This window comes from Doryrhamphus excisus, chromosome 22, assembly GCF_030265055.1.
Source record: "Doryrhamphus excisus isolate RoL2022-K1 chromosome 22, RoL_Dexc_1.0, whole genome shotgun sequence".
NCBI lineage: Eukaryota > Metazoa > Chordata > Actinopteri > Syngnathiformes > Syngnathidae > Doryrhamphus > Doryrhamphus excisus.
Window position 1 is genome coordinate 5,573,704 of NC_080487.1, and position 24,062 is coordinate 5,597,765.

The 24,062-nt window shown below is 44.5% G+C and overlaps 3 protein-coding genes across 6 annotated transcripts in view; all 3 read left to right on the forward strand.

Moving 5' to 3' along the window:
- fasn (fatty acid synthase) overlaps positions 1-14,308 on the forward strand; it is a 36,694-nt gene extending 22,386 nt beyond the window's left edge. Inside the window, exons 24-43 of the mRNA XM_058061661.1 lie at positions 7-405; positions 493-657; positions 739-854; positions 1,807-1,961; positions 2,213-2,416; positions 2,508-2,658; positions 3,008-3,186; positions 3,281-3,400; positions 3,554-3,676; positions 4,203-4,426; positions 4,584-4,785; positions 5,812-5,963; positions 7,604-7,695; positions 7,778-8,172; positions 8,251-8,442; positions 9,551-9,760; positions 9,957-10,168; positions 10,493-10,591; positions 11,340-11,591; positions 12,849-14,308. Coding sequence (XP_057917644.1) covers positions 7-405; positions 493-657; positions 739-854; positions 1,807-1,961; positions 2,213-2,416; positions 2,508-2,658; positions 3,008-3,186; positions 3,281-3,400; positions 3,554-3,676; positions 4,203-4,426; positions 4,584-4,785; positions 5,812-5,963; positions 7,604-7,695; positions 7,778-8,172; positions 8,251-8,442; positions 9,551-9,760; positions 9,957-10,168; positions 10,493-10,591; positions 11,340-11,591; positions 12,849-12,986 — 3,780 coding nt within the window. The 3' untranslated portion in view covers positions 12,987-14,308. The remainder of the gene's footprint in view (positions 1-6; positions 406-492; positions 658-738; positions 855-1,806; positions 1,962-2,212; positions 2,417-2,507; positions 2,659-3,007; positions 3,187-3,280; positions 3,401-3,553; positions 3,677-4,202; positions 4,427-4,583; positions 4,786-5,811; positions 5,964-7,603; positions 7,696-7,777; positions 8,173-8,250; positions 8,443-9,550; positions 9,761-9,956; positions 10,169-10,492; positions 10,592-11,339; positions 11,592-12,848) is intronic.
- An 882-nt stretch (positions 14,309-15,190) lies between these two features.
- Positions 15,191-18,994, forward strand: mettl9 (methyltransferase 9, His-X-His N1-histidine). Of its 3 annotated transcripts, none has more exons than XM_058062534.1 (6): positions 15,191-15,326; positions 15,537-15,636; positions 16,743-16,933; positions 17,005-17,214; positions 18,250-18,434; positions 18,507-18,994. In XM_058062534.1, the coding sequence occupies exons 2-6, from the start codon at positions 15,541-15,543 to the stop codon at positions 18,734-18,736; spliced, it is 912 nt and encodes a 303-aa protein (XP_057918517.1). In that variant the 5' UTR covers positions 15,191-15,326; positions 15,537-15,540; the 3' UTR covers positions 18,737-18,994. The 3 variants fall into 3 exon arrangements, with proteins under 3 accessions (XP_057918517.1, XP_057918516.1, XP_057918515.1); XM_058062533.1 differs by having other exon boundaries at positions 15,193-15,326; positions 15,475-15,636; XM_058062532.1 differs by lacking the exon at positions 15,191-15,326 and having other exon boundaries at positions 15,333-15,636.
- Positions 18,995-19,298: 304 nt separating this feature from the next.
- Positions 19,299-23,680, forward strand: kdelr2b (KDEL endoplasmic reticulum protein retention receptor 2b). 2 transcript variants are annotated; one of them, XM_058062536.1, is made up of 5 exons: positions 19,299-19,588; positions 21,097-21,197; positions 21,343-21,501; positions 21,582-21,834; positions 21,994-23,680. In XM_058062536.1, exons 1-5 carry the CDS (start codon positions 19,498-19,500, stop codon positions 22,026-22,028), a joined length of 639 nt encoding a protein of 212 aa, XP_057918519.1. In that variant the 5' UTR covers positions 19,299-19,497; the 3' UTR covers positions 22,029-23,680. The 2 variants fall into 2 exon arrangements, with proteins under 2 accessions (XP_057918519.1, XP_057918520.1); XM_058062537.1 differs by lacking the exon at positions 19,299-19,588 and adding an exon at positions 20,719-20,977.
- Positions 23,681-24,062: the final 382 nt, after the last annotated feature.

Here is a 24,062-nt window from a genome sequence, read left to right on the forward strand (position 1 = left end):
CGCCAGGCGTTTTCCAGTGACGGACAGCTCTTCTCCCACATCATGCAACTCCTCAACATCCAGCCCATGCTACATGTGGACTACATCGCTACAGCAGCCAATCGGGATCTTCTAGCTCCCCATCAGACAACTTTAGACGAACTCGCGGTTACTTCAGCTCAATGGGACCCCATGTCAGGCCCCGCCCCCGGAGGCACCATCGGCGGAGCTGACCTGGTGGTTTGTAACCATGCATGGTGCCCGCTCAGTTTGGACCCTGCACTGCTGGTGGCAAATCTGGCTTCTGGAGCCAGGCAAGGGGGCTTTGTTCTCCTCCACACGCTGCTGAAAGGGGAGACTCTCGGGGAGACGGTGAACTTTCTCTCCAGAACAAATGACAACTGTCAGCAAGGACTGCTCACACAGGTCAGTGGAGAACAGGTTTGAATCCCTTCTTGGCAGACACTGTGAGGACCATGCATGTCAATACCTGCTTAATGTGCTCCCATTTAGGCCCAGTGGAAGAAGGTGTTTTTGGAGGCTTCACTCACCCTGGTGGCCATCAAGAAGTCCTTTTACGGCTCTGTGCTCTTTCTTTGTCGCCGTGGAGCCCCCACCGTGCAGCCAGTTGTGCTACCTGTAGACAGTGCTGACTACCAGTGGGTGGAAACACTCAAGGTTTGTGCCGTATCTTCCTCATGTGATTTGTCCACTAGTGTCCTGCCATGACTTCATTTTGTTTTGTGGTTCTTGGGACAGGCAAGACTAGCTGAGCCCTCAGACTCGCCATTGTGGTTGACAGCTTCTCAGGCGCACTGCGGTGTCGTGGGAATGGTCAACTGTCTCCGGCAAGAACCAGGTGGCAGTCGAATACGGTAGGACGTCATGTTTATATATATATTTGGTATGGCGGGTGGTAGCGTCCACACAAAGGCTTGCACACATGCACCCTATCCAGTTCCAATGCGAGTGCTGCTTTACAGGTGCTAAGGCTCTAGGGTTCTTTGCACATGATTTGTAGCAGTTTGATCAAATGATCCTAGTGTACTTTGTACTGACATAAGAGACCAGAGCTGTGTGTCCACGTCATGCATGGATCATCTTTTGGATTCTGTGGACTCAGACTCAAGGAAATAGCCCTTGTCTCCTCACGTCCTGGAGGAGATCCTGGTAATTGAGAAGTCACCTCAAAGCAACAGTAGATGAAAATAACCGTTGTCTTCCTTGTAATTCCTCTTTGTGGCTCCACATCCACTGCTGCATTCCCTCAGACGAGGCTCACACAGGGCGTACGCATGTTCATCCTGCGTCAGAAGAAATAGTGGCGTTAAAACCTTGTTACCACCTTATTAGCGCTTTAACTTTGACTGTCCTCTGTTTCTCATCTTGTCCCCCCATCTCACGTGTCGTCTCATCTGGTGAACTGTGGTAGAATGAACTTCAGCACCAAGCTTCTTCACAGAAATTGACATTGAAATTGAAGTTGGTGACACACTAGGGTTTAGGGCTAGGTTTTATTCTCAGGATGGACCAAGTGATTAAGGTATGAGGGACATGAAGCGGCCCAAACAATACTGCATGTCAGACAGGAGACAGGCCTGAGTACCAATGGAGCAGCATCACCCTTGTTATCAGATCATGAAACAGCATGCTGTATATTCTTAATCACCACTGTGGGTTATTAGGTCCACTCACAGAGTAGGAAGGGGTAGGGGGGTTCTGGTTCCTGGTTCCGTTCCTAGGTTGCAAAAGTATGGCACGTCTGCTGGGAGTGTATCATGCATCATCTTTTTAAAATGTTTGCATTTCCTCCTCTTCACTCTCCAGCTGTGCATTTGTGTCGAATCTTGACTGCTCGTCAGATGCGCCAACACTCCAGCCGGACCATCCGTCCATGCAGTCGGTGCTGGAAGGGGACCTTGTCATGAACGTATTCAGAGATGGGCACTGGGGAGTCTTCAGACACCAACGTGTAACTCTTGGTATGACTGACTGACCCTAACCCTATCATAGTTAATAATAATAGTTAATAATACTCTATACAAAGAATAATGAATGTAAAAAGGACTAAATAGGGGTGTTATTAATAATGTCATAAATGTTGATTTAGAAAGACATAAACAGGTTTTCTATGAAAATATTCTATTATTTCTGTTTTTTTTGGAAAATCATCAAGGAACAATGTCATTATTCCACCCCCCATAAACAGATATTTGTATGTTTGTCATTGTAGATACAAATGAAGAGTTGACAGAGCAAGCCTACGTCAATGTGTTGACTCGGGGTGACCTGTCGTCCTTACGCTGGATTGCCTCGCCGCTGCGTCACTTTATAGCCGGCAAGCCCAACGTGCAGCTGTGTCGTGTCTATTACAGCTCGCTCAACTTCAGAGACATAATGCTCGCTACGGGCAAGCTACCGCCCGACGCTATCCCAGGTTTGTTTACTATTATCTTATGATATTATCTTATGTAGCCACATGGCAACGCCACTTCAGAAAACTCTTCATCTCATGTATCCTGTTTTAGGGGACCTAGCTCTGCAGCAGTGCATGCTGGGCATGGAGTTTTCTGGTTCTGACCCCAACGGGCGACGTGTGATGGGACTGCTGCCCGCTAAAGGTTTGGCGACGTGTGTGGATGCGGATGAAAGATTCCTCTGGGATGTCCCCACTAACTGGTAACTGGCCCATGTTGTGTGCTACCTGTTGTAATAACAATGATGCACCATTCTGCAAAGAATCTCATTGACATGTATGCTTTAATTATTATTATTATTATTGTTGTTGTTGTTACTATTATTATTATTATTTTGATTACTATTAGTATTACTATTATAGCTATTAGTATTACTATTATTACTACCATTATTATTACTATTGGTATTACTACTACTGTGCTACTTGATTACAGCTTATGATTGCAATGGAATGTACCTGTCAGTAAAAGTACCTGCATAAACACAGCATGTACTGCATGTTTTTATGCGTGTCTAATTGCCTCTCTGTCATATGTCTTGTGACCGAAAGGAGTCTAGAGCAGGCGGCATCGGTACCGGTGGTCTATGCCACAGCGTACTACTCTCTGGTGGTTCGGGGCAGACTCCGCCCTGGAGAGACTGTACTCATACACTCCGGATCAGGAGGTGTCGGCCAAGCCGCCATCGCCATTGCCCTCAGCAAAAACTGCAAAGTCTTCACAACAGTGGGTCAGTCAGTTTTTTTCAGTGTTGTCATGTCCAAGTGTCATTCCCAGTAGAGCCAAGGGATATGTAGTAAGTTCCCGGTCATCTTGCTTTGTAGGCTCAGCAGAGAAGCGAGCCTACCTGCAGAAAAGGTTCCCCAAGCTGTCAGCAGAGTCCTTTGCAAATTCTAGAGACACATCCTTTGAACAGCACATCCTCCTCCAGACGCAAGGCAAAGGTCTGTATGTGTAACATACCCTCGTAAAACGTTATCACGACCTCAGGGAGTGAAGTTACATTCCATGAGGGAAACGCTACTAATGTTGTGTTGTGTTTGTTTACTGAAATGTCAGTTGCCGATGCTGAGGAGTTTGGTGGACGTGTGTTTCAGGTGTGGATATGGTGCTGAACTCTCTGGCCGAAGAGAAGCTTCAAGCCAGCATTCGCTGTCTTGCACGACATGGCCGATTCCTGGAGATTGGCAAATACGACCTGTCCAACAACTCCCCTCTTGGTCAGTATTAAGTCACACTGTAGTAATGCAGGTTTGCACTCAGGTCAAATGCAGACTGCCCCCCCCAGTTCAAGCGGAATGGGGGCGTCCAAAGTGCAGCATGGGTGCCATTAGTGGTCCACAGCACATTTTAAATTTACAATTCCTATGGAAGGGGAACTACTGTGCTCATTTTTCAGCCCTTTATATTGAGTTGTGGACACCATAACGCACAAAGCTTTCTGTGTCTTCCACAAGCTGCACCTATTCCTTGGATTTCCAAAACAGTCTGTTTTCATTTATTCCCCCCCCCCCCCCCCCGCCCCCCCTCCAAGCACGCCCACCTGCTATGACTGGTCACACTCCCAAGTACTTCCAGTCTACTTCTGAACCCCACTTTCTAATGTAGTGGGTATAGGAGTTGATAATAAATGAATAGAGCCTTTAGAGAGTAATTAGAATGGTAACATAGCTCCATGTTTACAGTTGCAGTGTAGAAATGTGAATATCGCTGGTCGACTCATGGGATTCATTGTCATCCGGACAGGCATGGCTCTATTCTTAAAAAACGTGACATTCCACGGCATCTTGCTGGATGCTCTCTTTGAAGAAGGAAACACTGAATGGGAGGAAGTTTCTGAGCTGCTGAAGGAGGGCGTTGCAGGAGGTGTTGTCCAGCCTCTCAAGACCACCGTCTTCCAAAGGGACCAAGTAGAGGAGGCGTTCAGATACATGGCTCAGGGCAGACATATTGGCAAGGTCCTTCTGCAGGTCAGTCACGCTTCGACATACACTGTACTATATGTTGTTATATCCCTACATGTTCTATACAGTGAGAGAAGTCATTGTATTTATTTGAAGAACTGAATCATGTTGTAAAAAGGAGGATATGTTGCATCGTTTCACCAACTGGTGTCTATGTGACAAGGTGTGTGGTGAGACCACTGGTGCCAGCCTCCAGTCTGCTGCCCCTGTGAGGCTTCCAGCCCTGTGTCGTACCTACTGCCTCCCTTCTCACTCCTATATCATCACTGGGGGACTTGGGGGCTTCGGACTCGAACTTGCTCAGTGGCTGACGGAAAAAGGAGCCCGAAAATTGGTGCTTACGTCCAGATCTGGAATCAGGAATGGTAAGCCATGATAAGAAAGCTGAAGTGTTTGATAGCAGCCACCTAACCTGTACAACTACAAAAAGTAAATTCCGTCAATTCCGGTGTTTAAGCAACACATGTCCACATCATAAGATGACATATTGCAGCGTGCACACGCTTGTGAGGACCAGGCAGCCCCAATCATGAGCTAAGGAAAAACTCAAAATGAGCTTGTTGGTCATTGCAGGAGGTCAAAAACTCAATATAACAGTCTGACACACGGTGTCATCTTAAAAAAATACAATTCCTTGCACAGCTGAACACTTCAAGTACCAATACAAGTTTAAAAGAAACATCTACCCATAATGCATGACTGCCAGAAGACCAGTTAATTGGAGGACAAGTGGCAGAGAAAATGAAGGATAGCATGGCAATGCTGCCTCTGTCCAACAGAGGGAGGCAGACGTCATTGCAGCGCCCCAATGAATGCCTTGGTCAGACACAGTTGGTTGGAAAAACATATTTTTTTGTTTATCATTTTGAACTCACATTGGTACATGTTTGTATATTTCTCAGATACACATTAAGTTGCTGTGTGATGAATTTAGTGTTAAAAAAGTTAATTATGTTAGTAAGATGACAGCGTGAGTAGACTGTATGGGTTCTATATCACAACCTTCCATTCCCAGTGGATTGGCAAGCTCATTGTGAGTGCTCGCTTGTGATTGGCTCTTGTTTCCTCACTGAATTGCAAGGGCTTGTTTTTTAATAACAGCTTTTTTTTTACCTATTTAGCTTATTTTCACCTTTATAAAAGCGCAGCATCCCATTTTGTGTCTGTGTTGCTATGGTAACTGTTCATTATCCACAAGCATAGTGTCCTTGGCACTAGAAGATAGTAAGCTCAAAGCTCAACATAACTTCATCCATACAACAATGTTTGATTATGTATGCCTGGCATACATACCAGGATGGCCATGGACCTGCAGCATCTTATATAGTGGGACTTAAATATCTGGAAATAAAGAGTGATGCTGTAACCCTCCCATTTTACCTTTTTGTTAGGTTACCAGGCAAAGCGTGTACGTGAGTGGCAGAGTCAGAACGTGGATGTCTTGGTGTCCACCAGTGACGTCAGCACACTGGAGGGAGCAGAGAAGCTTGTGGCTGAGGCCTCCAGGCTGGGCACAGTGGGTGGGGTCTTCCACCTTGCCATGGTAAATACATCAGTCCTGGTATCAACCCTTAGTTGTGTGGCTTAGTTGTCTTCCACATGCGCTTATTGGTGGCTTCAGGTCAAGTCAGTTCTTGGTACAATTTTAGTTCTACCAAGAGCAGTACTAGTGGAACCCACACACCTCAAGTCACTCACACTAAGGGAGGGAGAGACAGCCTTAGTGGGAGAAGGAAGTCTCAATGATACCCCTTAGTTATCACTGTCCATGGAAGCAAAGATAGCATCTTCATTCTTGGTGGCGGTCCAGGCGTTGGAGAAGGCAGCTGATCAGGCAATGCTGATCAACCTATGTGCCATTTCCATGTTTCATTTCACTTTCACTTTCCCTCGATACACAGCCATCAGAAGACGGCATCAGTCTCCTTGGCTTGACAGACATAATGAAAGGGCATCACGTTAACTAAAAAGAGTGAAAATCATGTCCTTCCTTAGTGTAGTGACGTGTGACGACTTATTCTGCTCACGTAACTACTTCTCTTGTTCCGTGCATCATTGATGGGTGCATAAGCCTGTAGTTTAAAACGTGTGCACTAATTCCTCCATCTGTATTTTTACCCATCGTCCCATATATGAAACATGAACACATATTTCTTTCCTTTTCTCTGCATTCCAGTGCCAGAAAACCAGTAAATATGAGCTAGCTAGCAATGCATGTCATTGGAGGTACCTATTATGAAACAAAAGCCCTCACAAAATCACAAAAGAACTAATAAAAACACCAACAGTGTTCCATTTCCATAAGTTACTTGTATATGATCCATGATTGTTATTGTTAACATGGTTAGCATGTTAACATTGTTAGCAGTTAACATGGAAAAACTACAGGAAACCTCGGATATATCGGATTCAATTGTTCCCACTGGTTTTGTCTGATATAAGCTAAATCCGTTATATGCGTATACCGGAAAATGTCCGTTTTACGCATATATCGGATTTATATCCGGTATATGCGTAAATCGGATTTTATCCGTTATAAAAAGGCACTTCCTTGACTATGTTTCCAATGTACCTGGACGCGCAGGCAACGCTGCAAACGCTGCAAATGACGTCGTATAGCGGCCTGTCACGATTCGGCGAATCGGAGCGCCACGATGCGGCCATCCGATATATGTGAGGGAAATTTAATGGAAATGCATTGGAACGGGACTGGAGATTTTGTCCGAAATAGGCGAAATCCGTTATAAAAAATCCGATATATGCAATTATTTTTTATTGGAAATGCATTACAGAAAAATTGGTTCTTTTTTATCTGTCCGTTGTGAGCGAATTACCGATATATCCGAGTCCGATATATCCGAGGTTTACTGTATATTCATCTGCTGGACTAGATAAACACCACACCTTGCTAGCCGCTCGCTAGCAGCTAGCTCTCCATTTGGCTACAAAGACTCAGCAAGATGCTGGTTTGTTGTCAGCATTTTTGACCTGAGGACTGGAGCACACGTCTTGTGCTGGAAGACACAGCCATCCCAAGGAAATTGATATTATGAAGGAACTAGCATGCCCTGTTTTAAATCATGGAAATATGGCAAGATGCTATTACAAGATAGTATTACAACTTTGTTGTAATCCTGTTTTGTGTTTTTAGTTCTCATCCCTCCTTGCTTGTCCTCTCTGCAGGTGTTGAAGGACGGCATGTTGGAGAATCTGACTCCTCAGCACTTCATTGCTGTCAACAAGCCCAAATATGATGGCACCATAAACTTGGACAAGTGAGACACAGCATTCCATCGTCTTTATTTTGTTTGGAAAAAGTAGACAACAGAAGTACGCTCTGTCTCTTTCTGTCTCCAGAGTCACAAGAAGTTCCTGTCCAGAGCTCGCTCACTTTGTGGCATTCTCCTCGGTCAGCTGCGGCCGTGGCAACGCCGGGCAAAGCAACTACGGTTACGCCAACTCTGCCATGGAGCGTTTGTGTGAGAAGCGGCGCCACGACGGGCTGCCAGGGCTCGCAATCCAATGGGGCGCCATCGGTGATGTCGGCGTGGTGCTGGAGACCATGGGCGGCAACGATGCGGTGATTGGTGGCACCCTACCGCAGCGCATGGCATCTTGCCTGGACGTGCTGGACCACTTCCTGTGCCAGCGCAGGCCGGTGATGTCCAGCTTTGTGCTGGCGGAGCGAACGGCCGTAAAGAGTGAGGCAGGAAGTCAGAAGGACTTGGTAGAAGCTGTCGCTCACATCCTGGGTAATATTCACATTCTGATTATTTTCTACTTCCTGTGTATGTATTTCACCTACCTGGAGTCTTCCCTTCTCTCTTTAGGTGTACGGGATGTCACCAGCCTTAATGCTGATTCCTCACTGGCTGACCTGGGCCTGGACTCCTTGATGGGCGTGGAAGTCCGCCAGACTCTAGAGCGGGACTATGATATTGTTATGGCCATGAGAGACATCCGCCAGCTCTCCATTAACAAGCTGCGGGAACTGTCCCATATGAAGCCGGAAGGATCAAACGGTACTCATCTGTATCTACAACAATCTATTAGGGCCACATTGTGTGTGTATGTGTATATATACTATATATATATCTATATATAAGAGATTTGGAGGATAAAGTTAGAAATTAATGATGAAGTCATACATTTATGATGAAAAGGTCGTAAATTTATGACAATAAAGTTGCAAATTTCCAAGAAAAAAAAATCATAATCATTTACCAGAATAAAGTTAATTTAACAGGCGGCACAGCGTTCGAGTGGTTAGCGCGCAGACCTCACAGCTAGGAGACGAGGGTTCAATTCCACCCTCGGCCATCTCTGTGTGGAGTTTGCATGTTCTCCCCGTGCATGCGTGGGTTTTCTCTGGGTACTCCGGTTTCCTCCCACATTCCAAAAACATGCTAGGTTAATTAGCGACTCCAAATTGTCCATAGGTATGAATGTGAGTGTGAATGGTTGTTTGTCTATATGTGCCCTGTGATTGGCTGGCCACCAGTCCAGGGTGTACCCCGCCTCTCGCCCGAGGACAGCTGGGATAGGCTCCAGGACCCCCCGCGACCCTCGTTAGGATAAGCGGTAGAAAATGAATGAATGAATGTTGTAAATGTACGACTTCATTATCTTCAATTTATGATTTCAGTGGTGTAATATTGTGACTTTATTATTCAAATATCCGATTATTTGAATACTGCCCGGCCTCCTCATCCTCCAGTTCCATAGGGAGGACATCCAGACATTCCCAGGCTACCTGTGAGACATTATTTCTCCAGTGTGTCCTCGATCTGTCCCGGGGTCTCCTACTAGCTGTCTTTGTGCTTGAGGCGGGGTCCACCCTGGACTGGTGGCCAGCCAATCACAGGGCACATATAGACAAACAACCATTCACACTCACATTCATACCTATGGACAATTTGGAGTGGCCAATGAACATGTTTTTGGAATGGGGGAGGAAAGTAGAGTATGCCCAAGAGGAAAATCCAACCCAGGTCTTCCCCATCTCCTGGCTGTATGGCCGGAAATCCCTGATGATGACTTTATTTTCCCATGTGGCCCTCGTACTCAATGGTAGAATTATTAGTATATGTTGAAGATATGAATAACACTGTGAATTTGTGTGTCCCACAGTTAAAAAGGACGTCATCCGAACATTGTCAGAATCCAATCTGGCGCAGCTCCTGGTCAACCCGGACGGCCCCACTGTGACGCGGCTGAACAATGTGCAGAACCAGGAGACGCCATTGTTCCTCGTCCACCCCATTGAGGGATCTGTTGCTGCTTTTAAGACCCTGGCCTCCAAGCTTAGCCTGCCTTGCTATGGCTTGCAATGCACCAAAGGTAACAATGCCTGCACTGCCACTGTGCTGCATTCATCATGACCACGAACTAAGAAGTATGCAGATGGAAGTATTCCATCTGAGAGAAAGCAGTATTTACTATCAAATAATGTCTAAGCTCCAATATATGTCTTTGACTATGTCTTCTACTGCTCGTAATATGTTAAATACTGTATGTTGCTCCCCTCCCTTCTTAGCTGCTCCTTTGGACAGCATCCAGTCTCTGGCGACGTACTACATTGACTGCATCAGACAAGTTCAGCCAGACGGCCTATATCGAATTGCCGGCTACTCGTTTGGTGCCTGTGTGGCGTTTGAAATGTGCTCTCAGCTGCAGAACCAGAAATTGGCTGTGGAGAATCTCTTTCTGTTTGATGGATCCCACTCCTACGTGGCAGCCTATACGCAGGTTAGCGATGCATACACACTGATAGAGTACACAAGATGGTAAGGGACAGAAAAAAAAACAGGTACTTCAGGATGACGCAGTGAGGATGGATCATTTATAATCATATTAGATACAGCTCTGACTGAAAAGGGCAGCTGGGATGGAACAATAAGGTACTACAGGAAGATGCAGTCAGGATGGCTCGTTCTTTAGCATTGCAACAATCGCCGATGAGAAGATGATAAAACATGTTGGTCGCCTGAAAGCGCTGTGAGATTGAAACATCATGTGTCCTGTTCCTGGTGCTGTATGTTGTTGTAAAGACCAGATGGTTTTGCTTTGCAGAGCTACAGAGCCAAGCTGACACCAGACAAGGAGTCTGAGGCTGAAACGGAAGCCTTGTGTGCCTTCATCCAGCAGTTCACTGGCACCGAGTACAACAAGGTAACCCTCTGCAATGTACGCAGCTAGTACCTTTCAGCATCTTTGGCGAGAGTGAGAATTAGATATACATGTCCGTGCTTTATGGGGAAGAGAGAGTTGTGTCACCTCCATGGAAGGAGATCTTCTGGTTGAAGCCAAGGACGTTGGGACCCATTAAAGGCACTCCCTTTTAGGTCAACAAATCTTCAAGTCCTGGTCCACCTTATTACGATTGTCCCTCACTCTATCGCCATTTTTCAATTTATAAATTATCATCATTTTAGCCTGATTGTAAAAGTACCAGATGGAGGGGTAGGATTTAATAAGCTTTGCTTCTTCCTACTCCTTTTGGACATGTGGAACTGTGAACTGATTATGGGATGCACTCAATTGTAATCTAATGCATGTTCAAATGAAATAAAACCATTACCATTATTTATGCTAATTGTATGTAGGCCACTATAGTGGCTAATATAAGTCTTGCTATAGGGCTGTTATCTTCATGTTAACACATGTATTTAGAAGGAGGTAAACAGGTTTTCTAAGCCACGTCTATGACAATAGTTCATTAATAAATAAGGAATCCTGTTTGGCGGAAGTCACGCTTGGGTCTGAAACCAAACGAGGGATTTGGTCTCTGTCCTAGTGGACACCAAGGACAGTTAGGTGATGAGGGAATAATGCTGTCCCTCCTTGGCGGTGTAACCTGTCTGGTCACCCGCAAAGCAAACTGTTTTTACTTCATTTTTTTATCCTGCTTTCCCACCAGCTCCTGGAGACGCTCCTCCCGCTGCCAGACCTGGAGGCCCGTGTCACCGCAGCCGTGGACCTCATCACGTCCAGCCACAAGAACATCAGCAGAAACATGCTGCACTTCGCCGCCACCACCTTTTACTACAAGCTGAAGGCGGCAGACGCTTACGTCCCTGCCACCAAGTACGACGGCGACGTGATGCTACTGCGAGCCAAAACCAGCAGTGAATACGGGCAAAACCTGGGGGCGGACTACAAGCTCAGCGAGGTAACGCCTCAGCAGCATCACTATTGAGTACATATGTATTTGATCCCCTGCTGAGTTCATAGCGCCACCCCCTTACAGACATAGGAATATTTTGTCATCAATACTTTGATGGGATGTTTCATAAATATCATGTCCAGGTAGGAAGTAGGAAAAGATTGTTAGCTTCATTGTAACCACAGACACAATGGAAATAAACCTTCTAAAAATGTAACATTCTTACACAGGAATTTGTATTTCATTGAGGAAAATAAGTATTAGTAGTTAGGGGTGTCACCACATCAAAATGTGACAGGATTTCTTATTTAGGAAAGCTAATAAGATTGTGAATGATAATACGGGTCATACGGAAGTGGCAGTGCATTAGGCATTATTGGAACCACACATTAAACCCATAAACCCTGCAATGCAACCTACCCCTGTGTTCACAGTATAAGTGATAAACCCTGCAATGCACCCTACCCCGGTGTTCCCAGTGTCAGCGATAAACCCTGCAATGCACCCTACCCCGGTGTTCCCAGTGTAAGCGATAAACCCTGCAATGCACCCTACCTGAGTGTTCCCAGTGTCGGCGATAAACCCTGCAATGCACCCTACCTGAGTGTTCCCAGTGTCGGCGATAAACCCTGCAATGCACCCTACCTGAGTGTTCCCAGTGTAAGCGATAAACCCTGCAATGCACCCTACCTGAGTGTTCCCAGTGTAAGCGATAAACCCTGCAATGCACCCTACTTGAGTGTCCCCATTGTCGGCGGTAAACCCTGCAATGCACTCTGCAATGCACCCTACCTGAGTGTTCCCAGTGTAAGCGATAAACCCTGCAATGCACCCTACTTGAGTGTCCCCATTGTCGGCGATAAACCCTGCAATGCACTCTGCAATGCACCCTACCTGAGTGTTCCCAGTGTCAGCAATAAACCGTGCAATGCAATCTACCTGAGTGTTCCCAGTGTAAGCGATAAACCCTGCAATGCAAACTACCCCGGTGTTCCCAGTGTAGGCGATAAACCCTGCAATGCACCCTACCCCGGTGTTCCCACTGCAAGAGAGTGACGTGGCTGTTTTATCCACACGATCGCCGTGTCGTGGACACAATCGCAGTAATCACAGGCACGGCTGCGCATTGAAGTGTTTCTGGCGTAATGCAAAATTTATTCAGTAATGAAATGCAAACGGCAGGAGCGGAGCTCCACCTCTGTGCTGCCATGCGATGTGGGTCTTAAAGGGGCAATACTCACCAAATGACTTTTGGTTTTCCAGGTGTGCAGCGGCAAAGTGTCAGTCCACATCATCGAGGGCGACCACCACACGTTTTTGGAAGGAGAGGGTGCGGAGTCCATCGTCAGCATCATTCACAGCTCACTGACTGAGCCAAGAGTGACACCAAGGGAGGGTTAGCTCCCTTTGGGCCACTTAGTTTAGGATATCTTTGGCTTTCTTTCATTGAGGGAGGATCCTAGACTAAGTCTTACACACTCAATGTTTACAATCTGTGCCATTTTGCTACATTAGCCATGATCTTAAATGTCCCTAAAATGCTATTTCAACATACAAGCATGTTAGTCTGTCATGCAGCTTGGGCCTGGGCTCATTTTCATTTGTCTGGGCCTCACTCGGACAGAAAAAACATGCAAATGGAGGCCGATGTTGAATGAGCTTTAGTGCTTTTCACATTGAATATTCCCGTACGTCTATTTAACGTGTCTACTTTTCATCCTGACTCTCTTCACATGACAGTTACAGGGAATGATAGATACCAAATAATGGGACGCACACAGCAGCGCTAAATCATGCTGCACATTTCAATGAAGATCATGTTGAATTTCACAGTAAGACCCGTCGTTACGGAGGTGACGCTGATTGAAAAGGAGGTCATGTTCACCCCTTTTTTTTTCTGGCAAAATGTTTTTATTTCATTTTCTCCTCAATGACTTCGGAATTGAGAGCGTTTGTTACTGTTAAGATGAAAGTCATTTACATACAGTCGTCCCTCGTGGCTTCACTCTGTTAAAATATATTCATTCATCATTGTGCAAGTATATACAAACTAATGGGAGAAGTAGTAGTATTCTACACTGGCCACTAGGTGGCAGCAATGTTACATTGATAGAATAGCCACAGTACAAATACTGGTACTTGAAAAAAAAAGTATTAAAAAACGTGAGTCGAAATGATGTCTTATTTTCTATTATGTGTCATACTTGTGTAAAGGCGACTATAGGGGTGTTATTCCATGTCTAGAGGGCTCTAATAGTGGGAATTAACTCATCACAGTTTGGTCTGGAACCAATTAACCGCAATAAACGAGGGGCGACTGTATGTGGACATGAACAATCACTCCCAATTAGGCCCTCCTTTTGCAACCTAGCCAAGATGGCCACTGATGAGATGTAATGTGTCCACAGTGATGGACCCATAATAATGGTTAATGGAGGGATTACAGCCTTCCACGGAAGACCCCACCCAGCCATAGTATTACTCTGAATAACATAGGTGGGACTAGTAGTTGTCTGTGATACTAATGCCTGTTGTATGCGTTGCAGAGCCTTTAGCCCCTAAATGAGTGTCAACTGGGATCTTGGCTGTGAAAAATGCAACAGCTCACCTCGTCTCTGAGATGCTTGGCTAGTCAATGAAGAGCACTGAGGTGACTGGAGACACGTGTACTAGAACAGCCTACTGATCTGTACATCCGCTAATAAAGGCCTCTGTGAACTCAATTTCTATGTGTTGGTATATTTTGTAAGAATTAATGTTTCTATTGTAGTTTTTGGCCTGGCCAGTAGAGAAGTTCCAATGAGTCTAGACATACTGAACTTCCAAATAGAGCTAGCATCGCGCTCACAGAACTACATCACGTAGAAAACTCGTGAGCCGTACGTTTTTGTCACCGCGAGTCCGCCATCTTGTGTAGCACTACCTAGTTCGTTTGCGACTTTCGACGTTTTTAATTATGGTTTCATAAATTCTGGACGCAATAAGACATTAAAATGACCTACTGTGCGGCTGTTAACTACCTGTATATGCCTATACACTGCGCACGCTGAGGTGCCAAGTTGTGCTTCACAATATGGCGGCGTGTTGTGTCCGAGTGTGAGCTTTGTACGTCGTTCTATTTCTGTCGTCACGTGACCGTCTACGTTTGAAGCTCAACGTCACAACACGCATTGACGACCCCAAACCGACTGGTTATAAAATAAAATAATTATAAAATATAAAATAATAACCAGCAAGCACTTGAACAATGCTGGCTTGTAGTGAGAGCATTGGTGAGTTTGTGTGTTTGTAACGGCGGCCTGTATTTCACCTCATTTAGTGACATAGGCTGACATTACTTCACTCTTCCACCAGATGTCGCCAATGTTGCTTTACGCGGAAAAGGAAAGCCTCAAGGCTTCATGAAGCGTCTGTCGTCAATCTCTGGACAGTAATGATACGATTGAGGGACATTCTATAAAAGGCCTCCTGTCAAAACGTTTTTCCAAACAAAGAGCATTTAGGTTCTGATTTGAAATAGGAAAAAAATAAATTTTTATTCAATTCGTTTTGTGGAACTGTTCTGTGACAAATCCATTCCGGACACATTCAGCAGTAACACAGGTAGTACAAATAAGCGGAAGTGTTTTTTTTTTCCGTGCCACCAGTGTGCGGTGTTGTCCCAACACACCGTTGGTGACTTGACATGCATAAGATAACAAGTAAACAGCCGCCGCCCTTTTAATTCCACCACACCCTCAGGTTTGTTTGCTTTCTTGATTTGGAAGCGTATTGGTTTACGATTGGCAAAAGTACCATTAGCAGCCATGACTTCTCTGCTCCTCTCTCCGGCCGAGTGAGCTAGCCTTCCAGGCACTCAAATAAAGTGTCCATGATGTGTCATCTACAGCTGAAGACGCTGATTTTTGGCGCTTGGCTGCTGGCTTACGTCACCTTTCTGCTATCCATCAGGAGAATGTGGACCATCAAGCACGCACGGCGCCCTCTGGCACGCGCACTGTTTGCTAACATGTTGAACGAAGGCGAAGGGGCGGCAATGGAGGCTCATCAGGTATGAATAATAATAATAATAATTACAATTATGATCATTATTAAGCCTAACTGGTGAGGTGCCGATGACGTAAGATTGAATCACGTGCTTTTTTCTTAAACATGCTAACACTACACAGTTCAGTACAAATGGGAAGCAAGCTAACAGCTCAAAACACAGCACCGTAAACAAGTTTAAAAAAAAAAATTACCAAAAGTGACGACCTTCCGAGCGAATAAATATGATTATATCATATGATGATATGGAAAAAATAAGATAGACTGTTTTGAGAGCAAACTGTGCAACAAAAGTCAGTGATGTTTCACCAGGAACTGAATGTGGTTGTTGTTGCTCACTCGGGGAAACACTGCCCCTTGCGGTTTGCTAGAGAATTGTAAGTCACATGGTTAGCCACCGCTGAAGTGTAGCGTGTGAAAAGTGGAGCTAGCTGCCTTTTCCTTTTTTTGAGGTTTTCATTCATTCATTCATTCATTTTCTACCGCTTTTTCCTCACGAGGGTCGTGGGGGTGCTGGAGCCTATCCCAGCTGTCTTAGGGCGAGAGGCGGGGTACACCCTGGACTGGTGTCAGCCAATCACAGGGCACATATAGACAAACAACCATTCACACTCACATTCATACCTATGGACAATTTGGAGTCGCCAATTAACCTAGCATGTTTTTGGAATTGGGTGGAATTGAACCCTTGTCTCCTAGCTGTGAGGTCTGCACGCTAACCACTCGACCGCCGTGCCGCCAGGTTTTCATTCATTCATTTTCTAACCACTCATACACCGTGCAGCCTTTTTTATTTATTTATTTTTCAAACAACCTTTCTGTGATAATGACGATCCCTAATTGGTCTTGCGGACCACACTTTGGACACCCCTGCTGTAGCGTGTACTCGGACAAGGCCTGGGGACGGGCCCACTTGTGAGAGTGTTTGAAGTCGGAACTAATGTATGGTGTCAGGAAGGAAGTACACATTGTACGCAGTGTATATATTTTGAAGTGTACTGGGAAGTATAATGGTCTTAGTATGAAAACATTGCATTTTCCAGAAATTGCGACGTTCCTGCAATTGGGCATCCCAGATGCTTGATGTCCTTGTTGTGGTTTTGTGTTCAGTGGTACCACTGCAGTCCTGGTCTTCTCGGAGAGACGGTGCGCCCCCTCTTTGTTCAAAGCCACCTGGACTCGGGCACGGAGGCTTTCCTGAAGCAGAGCGTGGAGAAGTCCACCTGGTTGTTCACCCAACTCTACCATTCCTTTATGTCGACCGTTCTCACTCCTGTGGTGTCACGCACCTCCATCAACGGGTAAGTCCTACAACACAGGCCCCTCCCACTTTAGCGTGCCATTCTGTTGACCACGCCGCCCCGTTCCTCAGCTTCCTAGGGCGAGGCTCCATGTTTGTGTTTTCGGCTGAGCAGTTCCGGCGACTTCTCAACATCGGCCCGGAATGGAAAGCGCCAAGACTCCTGGACCTCGGCGCTGGAGATGGCGCCGTCACGGAGATGATGCGAGGCCACTTCCAAGAGGTCTACGCCACTGAAATCTCTCCCCCCATGAAATGGCATCTACAAAGGAGGAATTTCAAGTGAGGATTGAAATGTTTCTTTTTCTGTGGGAATGCTTTGTCTTTGAGTGCATCCCATAATCAGTTCACAGTTCCACATGTCCAAAAGGAGTAGGAAGAAGCAAAGCTTATTAAATCCTACCCCTCCATCTGGTACTTTTACAATCAGTAACTGTTAAATTCGTTCACTTCCTGCTTTCCTAATATAGTTTATTTTTTATTAAATTAAATTAAATTAAATTTAATTAAATTTAATTTAATTTAATTTAATTTAATTTAATTTAATTTAATTTAATTTAATTTAATTTAATTTAATTTAATTTAATTTAATTTAATTTAATTTAATTTAATTTAATTTAATTTAATTTAATTTAATTTAATTTAATTTAATTTAATTTAATTTAATTTAATTTAATTTTTTGTCACATACCGAAGTAGGAGGTGATATGAGCATCCAATGCCATAATGTGTACCATAGTAAGTGTCAATATAGTGATATATATGTAGCACATCATGACTGGTTCAAGACTCTTCATCCTTGTATTTAGCAAACATCAACTGCTTGTATTGTTTCTTGAATTGGCTCATCGTTGTGCATTGTTTGAGGTCCTTACTCAATCCATTCCATAGTTTGATTCCACATACTGAAATGCCATGGCTTTTTAACGTAGTCCTAGCATAGAAGTGTTTCAAATGTACTTCTTCCCTGAGATCATATTTCTCCTCTCTTGTAGAGAAGTATTGGATGACATTTTTAGCTAATTGGTTATTTTTAGCCTTATGCATTATTTTAGCTGTTTGAAGATGAACTATATCAGCAAGTTGAAGTATTTGTGATTTTAGAAATAAGGAGTTAGTATGTTCTCTGTAGGCGGCATTATGAATTATCCTTACTGACCTTTTTTGCAGTACATTTAGCGAGTGAAGATTGCTTTTATAGTTATTAACACATATTTCCACACAATAAGTAAGATATGGTAGAACCAGAAAGCACATGAATGATGTGAAATTCCGCTAAAATTCCAATTGCCGTCTCTCTTCCCCGCCCGTCCACAGGCTGCTGGGCGTAGACGAGTGGCATCGCAGCGGACTTCAGTTTGATGTCATCAGTTGTCTAAACCTGCTGGACCGCTGCGACAATCCTCTCCATCTCCTGCGGGACATCCGGCGATCGCTGGTTCCGCACACGGGACGCCTCATCCTGGCTGCCGTGCTACCCTTCCAGGCTTGGGTGGAAGTCGGTGCGTGTGGTGGCGCCACTTGATATAACATAGAAATAACGCAGATTTAACAGCGATGTCTTACCCGCACAGGGGGAGCGTGGGAGCGTCCCAAAGAACACCTTGTCGTACAAGGGAAGACGTGGGAGGAGCAAGTCACCATCCTGTCACGTGACATTTTCCACATGGCTGGTTTCGAGGTGGAGGCGCTGACGCGCTTGCCGTATCTGTGCGAAGGGGACATGTACGAGGACTACTATGTTCTGGACGATGCGGTGTTTGTTTTGAAGGCCTCAGACGCCACCGAAACGTCACCGCGGTGAGCGGCAAAGCAGCCATATTGCCAAAATGATGATGATGAAGATGACCATGAGAATCGGGACAGACACATCCTGTATTTTTCTCCAAGAACCTCCAGGTTTTGCATTCAAAACCAAAGCCACAGTTTGCACACCGCTGGTCTAGTTGATGTACTGTACTTTTTTCATGCTGTTGTGTCCCAACTGTACGATTCCATACGTTGTTAAATGCCATGATGCAAAATAACAATATATTCCATGTTTTGTTATGACAAGAGCATATCCAGCCATGTGAAGCAGGAATTTCCTACTTTTTTTTTCAGTAGTTGAACGCAGCAGCTTCTCGTTTAGCATTTCACCTCGCAGGTTTAATACATAATGTGCTTAACATTTTTATGTGTTTTTAAATGTTTTTATTTTGCCGTTAGATTTTTTTTTGCCTTAATCAAGTTTTTTACTGAAATACTCGCCCCGATGATACACTCCAATACAGCAGGTGGCGCTATGCACCTCAACATTGGTTGCTAACCGCAATGAACTACAAGAAGAAGCATGGCGACTCCTGATTGGCCGAACCCCTGAAACGTTTCTGATCTCCTATTGGCTAGTACCCACTTGGCCACGTCGCGTATTACTCGCCATTTTCCTCCCTCATCTACGAGAGATACAATTACTTAATTCTCATCAAAAAACTAAAACGCTTCTATTTTTTTGTTACTGGAGACGATTTTTTACCTAATCGTATAGTCTTAGTTGCGCTTATTTGTACTGGAGCTCCTGGAAACATGAATATTTTCAGGCTAACCGGCGATCTGTCCCACTTAGCAGCCATCATCATTCTGCTGCTAAAAATATGGAAATCCAGGTCCTGCGCCGGTAAGTAAACCTCCCCAGTTCACATCACAATATGTCGTGTTGGTGAGGAAAAAGCGGTAGAAAATGAATGAATGAATGGTTCAACACACTGACTAACACATAAGTTAGTCTGTTAGCATTGTCGATGGCTACATGTCGGCTAGTTTTCGCTAGCCTGCAAACAAGGTCTGTCCCAGGTGTGTCCCGTCCTCAATGAGTCCTGTTTTCACAGCTGCTCCTTGAAATGTAAAACGTATGTAAACACTAACTTATTCAAGCATTCAAAGCGGTTTGGCTCATGTATTCGTCCCAGGTACCCTAACCGCCGCACATTGACCCCGAAAAGGCTGCACTCTGGACAAAAATGTGTGTTTCTGTTTTGTGTCATTTGAGACGACATTCATTTATGGGGCTTCAATGGCGAACGGAATTAGCTTACTGTTTGGTAGCGGTAGCCTGTTAGCTGACTTCATGACGTGGCATCATACTGCACCCAAAGTATTGGAGTTGTCAAATACAGGATGTGTGCTTCTATAGCGACGTGGACATTAAAGACAATACGTCGTAGTAGCAATAAGGATGGCATGCATGTAACAGTGTTAGCTTTGTTTTGGTTCCCTGTTGTTCCCTGCACTCCAAACCGGTCAGCTTTAAAATATTATCTTCAAATTAATACAAACACTTCGAAACCATCTACCATTACGACTAAACAAATGCTAGGGTTTTTACACTGCCGTACAGAGTGTTGTTATTTTTATATTTTGTCGAGCTAGTGATGAAAAACACAGCATCTACTGAAGATTAGTTTTTTTGCCTAAATGAGACAGTAGTCTTGTAAATGTTTGTATTTTACTATTTATTTTAGTTCCGACTGTATTTCTTAAATAAAGAAGGTGATACTTTTACTCCTATACATTTCTAACCAGCATCGTTACTACTCGTTACTTTTCGTAATGTTTCGGCAGCCAATGAGGCAAGAAGCATTATGGTGCCGGACGCCAATCAACCCAAAGTAGGTTTGTGATTGGTTGTTTGTGTGAGGCGCCAGTACAAACAGGAAGTTGCAGCCCATAGTAGGTTTGTGATTGGTTGTTTGTGTGAGGCGCCAGTACAAACAGGAAGTTGCAGCCCATTTCCGCGTTTACGTGCGACAGGGACACCGCCATGACTGAGAAGTCACCTGTCCTATCGCCATGTCGTACAATAGATATTATAAAATTATATATATTTTAAAATAATAATGGCAAAAGGTTTTCCAGAGATTATTTCTTCATGGATGTGATGGCACTGACTGGCCCTTTACCATCCTTGAATATGCCAAATCTCGCCATACTTGCATTGTGGGCCGTGAGCGCCATTTTAGGTGGTTGATGTACACACACACACGGAGGATGGCCCACTACCACAAGCGTATGTAACCTCATCCGAGTGGAGCATCATGCAGGAACGATGAGCTCAGTGGAAAGAAGTGTTAGCATGTCACTCCTTGAACGCCACATCTCCTTTTGTGTTTACCGTCTCTTCCTCAGGAATTTCTGGAAAGAGTCAGGTCTTGTTTGCCTTGGTCTTCACCACTCGCTACCTGGACCTGCTCACGTCCTTCATCTCCCTCTACAACACCAGCATGAAGGTGAAGGACTTTCTAAGCCTTTTCCTCCACACACACGGAGCCCACAGTGGGGGGCGTGCGGCTGCAGCGCTGACACGCCCTTGCCTGGTAGGCCATGTGGGGCGGGGGTGCATGTTGGCTGAACAGGTTGGCTGTGTCTTTTCAGATCATCTACATCGGATGTGCCTACGCCACCGTTTACCTGATCTACGTCAAGTTCAAGGCCACTTATGATGGAAACCACGATACATTCAGAGTGGAGTTTCTCGTGGTTCCTGTGGGCGGCCTTGCTTTTCTGGTTAATCACGACTTCTCCCCCCTGGAGGTCAGACCTTAGCCTGCATCCAAGTTGTAATGTTTAGAACTTGCCGCATTCACTCAGCTTTATGTCCACTGCTCCTCCAGATCCTGTGGACCTTCTCCATCTACCTGGAGTCGGTGGCCATCCTGCCCCAGCTCTTCATGATCAGCAAGACGGGCGAGGCGGAGACCATCACCACACACTACCTGTTCTTCCTGGGACTGTACAGGGCGCTGTACCTCCTCAACTGGATATGGAGGTTCTACTCCGAGGGCTTCTTTGACATGATTGCTATTGTGGCCGGGGTGGTGCAGACCATCCTCTACTGCGACTTCTTCTACTTGTACATAACCAAAGGTGAGTGTACACGCAGGTCTTTTTTTATTTTATACACTAAACCACACCGTCACTCGTGCCTTTTGATTGATGGGTCACACCATCACTCCTCCACCGACCAGCTTAGCTCATTTGTATACTAGGCCCTCCCACACCAACATGGCCGCTTTGCTTTTCTAGTTCTAAAAGGCAAGAAGCTGAGTCTGCCAGCATAAGAGCCAAAGAGGAGCGTCACGGCAGACTGACGGGGGGGAGGAGGGGCCGGTACAAGGAGATGCAGCGGACACCACCACCACCACTCCCTCCTAGCAAGATGCCTGAGACACACGGCTAGCACGGCAGCAGATCCAGCATCACCGCATCTGCACTTAGCTTGCCGAATGTCTCTGATGCATCTTCTTCCACCTTTTTAATTACTTTGTATAAAGAAAATGTGGAAAGTGTTTTTCTACACTCGACAGTTGTCAAAATTGTCCTTCATTTAGCCTTGTATAAAGTCCAAACACTTTTGCGGTGGTATTGACTGGTTGAAATGGCACGCTGATGATGTACCATCACGCACGTTTTACGAAGCATCACGCTTCATCCTCCATGCTCCGGCGGGAAACTAATTCCTTACTTTGAGCACTTTGCACCACAGAGTGTTTGCCCCACTGGAGGAAATGGCATCTCACACAACCTTGGATGGAAATGGTCCAACCGTTTTTTTCTTTCAATATTCTGACTTCCATCTCAAATATTTGGCTTTTGTCCAGAAATTGACAACTTTTTTCCCTCAAAATCCAAAAGACTGGGAGAATAAAGTTGTACGTTTACAAGAGAAAAATGTTACAAGAAAAGTTTCAATATTAGGAAAGAAGTAGTAAATTGACTAGAATAAAGTTGAGAATTTACAACTGTTTTCTTGTAATATTACCATTATATATTATAATCTTTTAATTGTAATATTACCATAATAATCTGAGCTTTCTTGTAATATCCCACCTATTTTTTTCCCGTCTAAATTTGTCTTTTTTTCAATACATTTGCGACTTTTTTTTTCCCCCAAGTCTCAGATGTGAGAATCATTCATCCTTTTTCTATGCCGCTTATCCCCACTCGGATGGCAGGTATGCTGGAGCCTATCCCAGCTGTTTTGGGCTTGTTGGGCAAGTTGTAAATTTGACTTATTCTCATAATATTACAACTCTTTTTTTCATAGTATGACTTTCTGCATTGCAACTTTATTCTCATCAAAGTACAACTTTTTTTTCTTGTCCATTTACAACTTTATTCCTGTAAATTTGACTTTGAAACCTCTTTTTCTCATCTTATTTATTGAGGAAATTGTCAGTTGTCTTTCAATGTGGCTCTAATACTCTGTGGTAAGTATGCATTCCCGTGTAAAAGGCCATCATCCTTTGTCCATGTGACTAAGTCAGAAAAAGCATGATAGACGCTTGCAGTTGTCTTATTGAAATGCCTTGACAGTTGTCGTGCTCCATGTCGTTGAATGAATTGGTTGTACGGCAAATACTGTCACACGATAGACTGTATACCTGTCTCAAATTCCTTATGTTGTATTTTCTCACGTGCAAGACAAACTCATGTGCTGATAGAAAAAAAATGGACGGCAGGGAAGGACTTTTTCAAACTTTTTTCAGTATAGGCACAGGCATATTTATTTTGATCTTACTAGTTTCCAGGAAACAAGGAAGTCCATGGAATTGTCCCACAAATATTGTTCACTCTTCCTACTCTTACACTGAATCCATTTGTTCAAACTCCCGCTTTTCTTGTCATGCCAGTAAAATCATCTTTTCATTTCCTATGAGAAGTTTTCAACAAGTTGCCATTGCCGCCACAAATAAATGTTTTTATAAAATGGTCTTTGTTTACTATTACTCTTGCTTTTTTCATGTAATTTGAACTGGGTCTGCATCTTGGCCTAGTAGGATGCAGAAAAGGAGCGAAAATATAACAAAAAGAACACGTAGGAGAAGAGAATGGACAACAATGGTGGACTAAATAGAAAGTTGTTGAAGCCCTTTCCCAATAAAAAGTTACAAAATGAGAATTTGTGCATTTTTGGTCTTTATCAATTTGAGGGATTCATATTCATGTCATATTTAAAACCAAATGAAGACTTGTGACCTGGTCCAAGTCCTGACTGAATCCTTCAAAAAGCTTGATGCTGAAAAGGCCTCCAATGTAGCTGAATGACAACAATTCCTCCATTTTGTCCTTTAATAATAAAAAGCTTCATTTTG

Excerpts from the sequence above, each read along its gene's own strand:
- mettl9 (XM_058062532.1), top strand. The coding sequence starts at position 15,457 with ATGATGTGTCATCTACAGCTGAAGACGCTGATTTTTGGCGCTTGGCTG. Across the intron at positions 17,215-18,249 it reads CTACAAAGGAGGAATTTCAA|GCTGCTGGGCGTAGACGAGT; the intron begins GTGAGGATTGAA and ends GCCCGTCCACAG. Across the intron at positions 18,435-18,506 it reads CCAGGCTTGGGTGGAAGTCG|GGGGAGCGTGGGAGCGTCCC; the intron begins GTGCGTGTGGTG and ends TTACCCGCACAG.
- kdelr2b (XM_058062536.1), top strand. The coding sequence starts at position 19,498 with ATGAATATTTTCAGGCTAACCGGCGATCTGTCCCACTTAGCAGCCATC. Across the intron at positions 19,589-21,096 it reads GAAATCCAGGTCCTGCGCCG|GAATTTCTGGAAAGAGTCAG; the intron begins GTAAGTAAACCT and ends TCTCTTCCTCAG. Across the intron at positions 21,835-21,993 it reads CTACTTGTACATAACCAAAG|TTCTAAAAGGCAAGAAGCTG; the intron begins GTGAGTGTACAC and ends TTGCTTTTCTAG.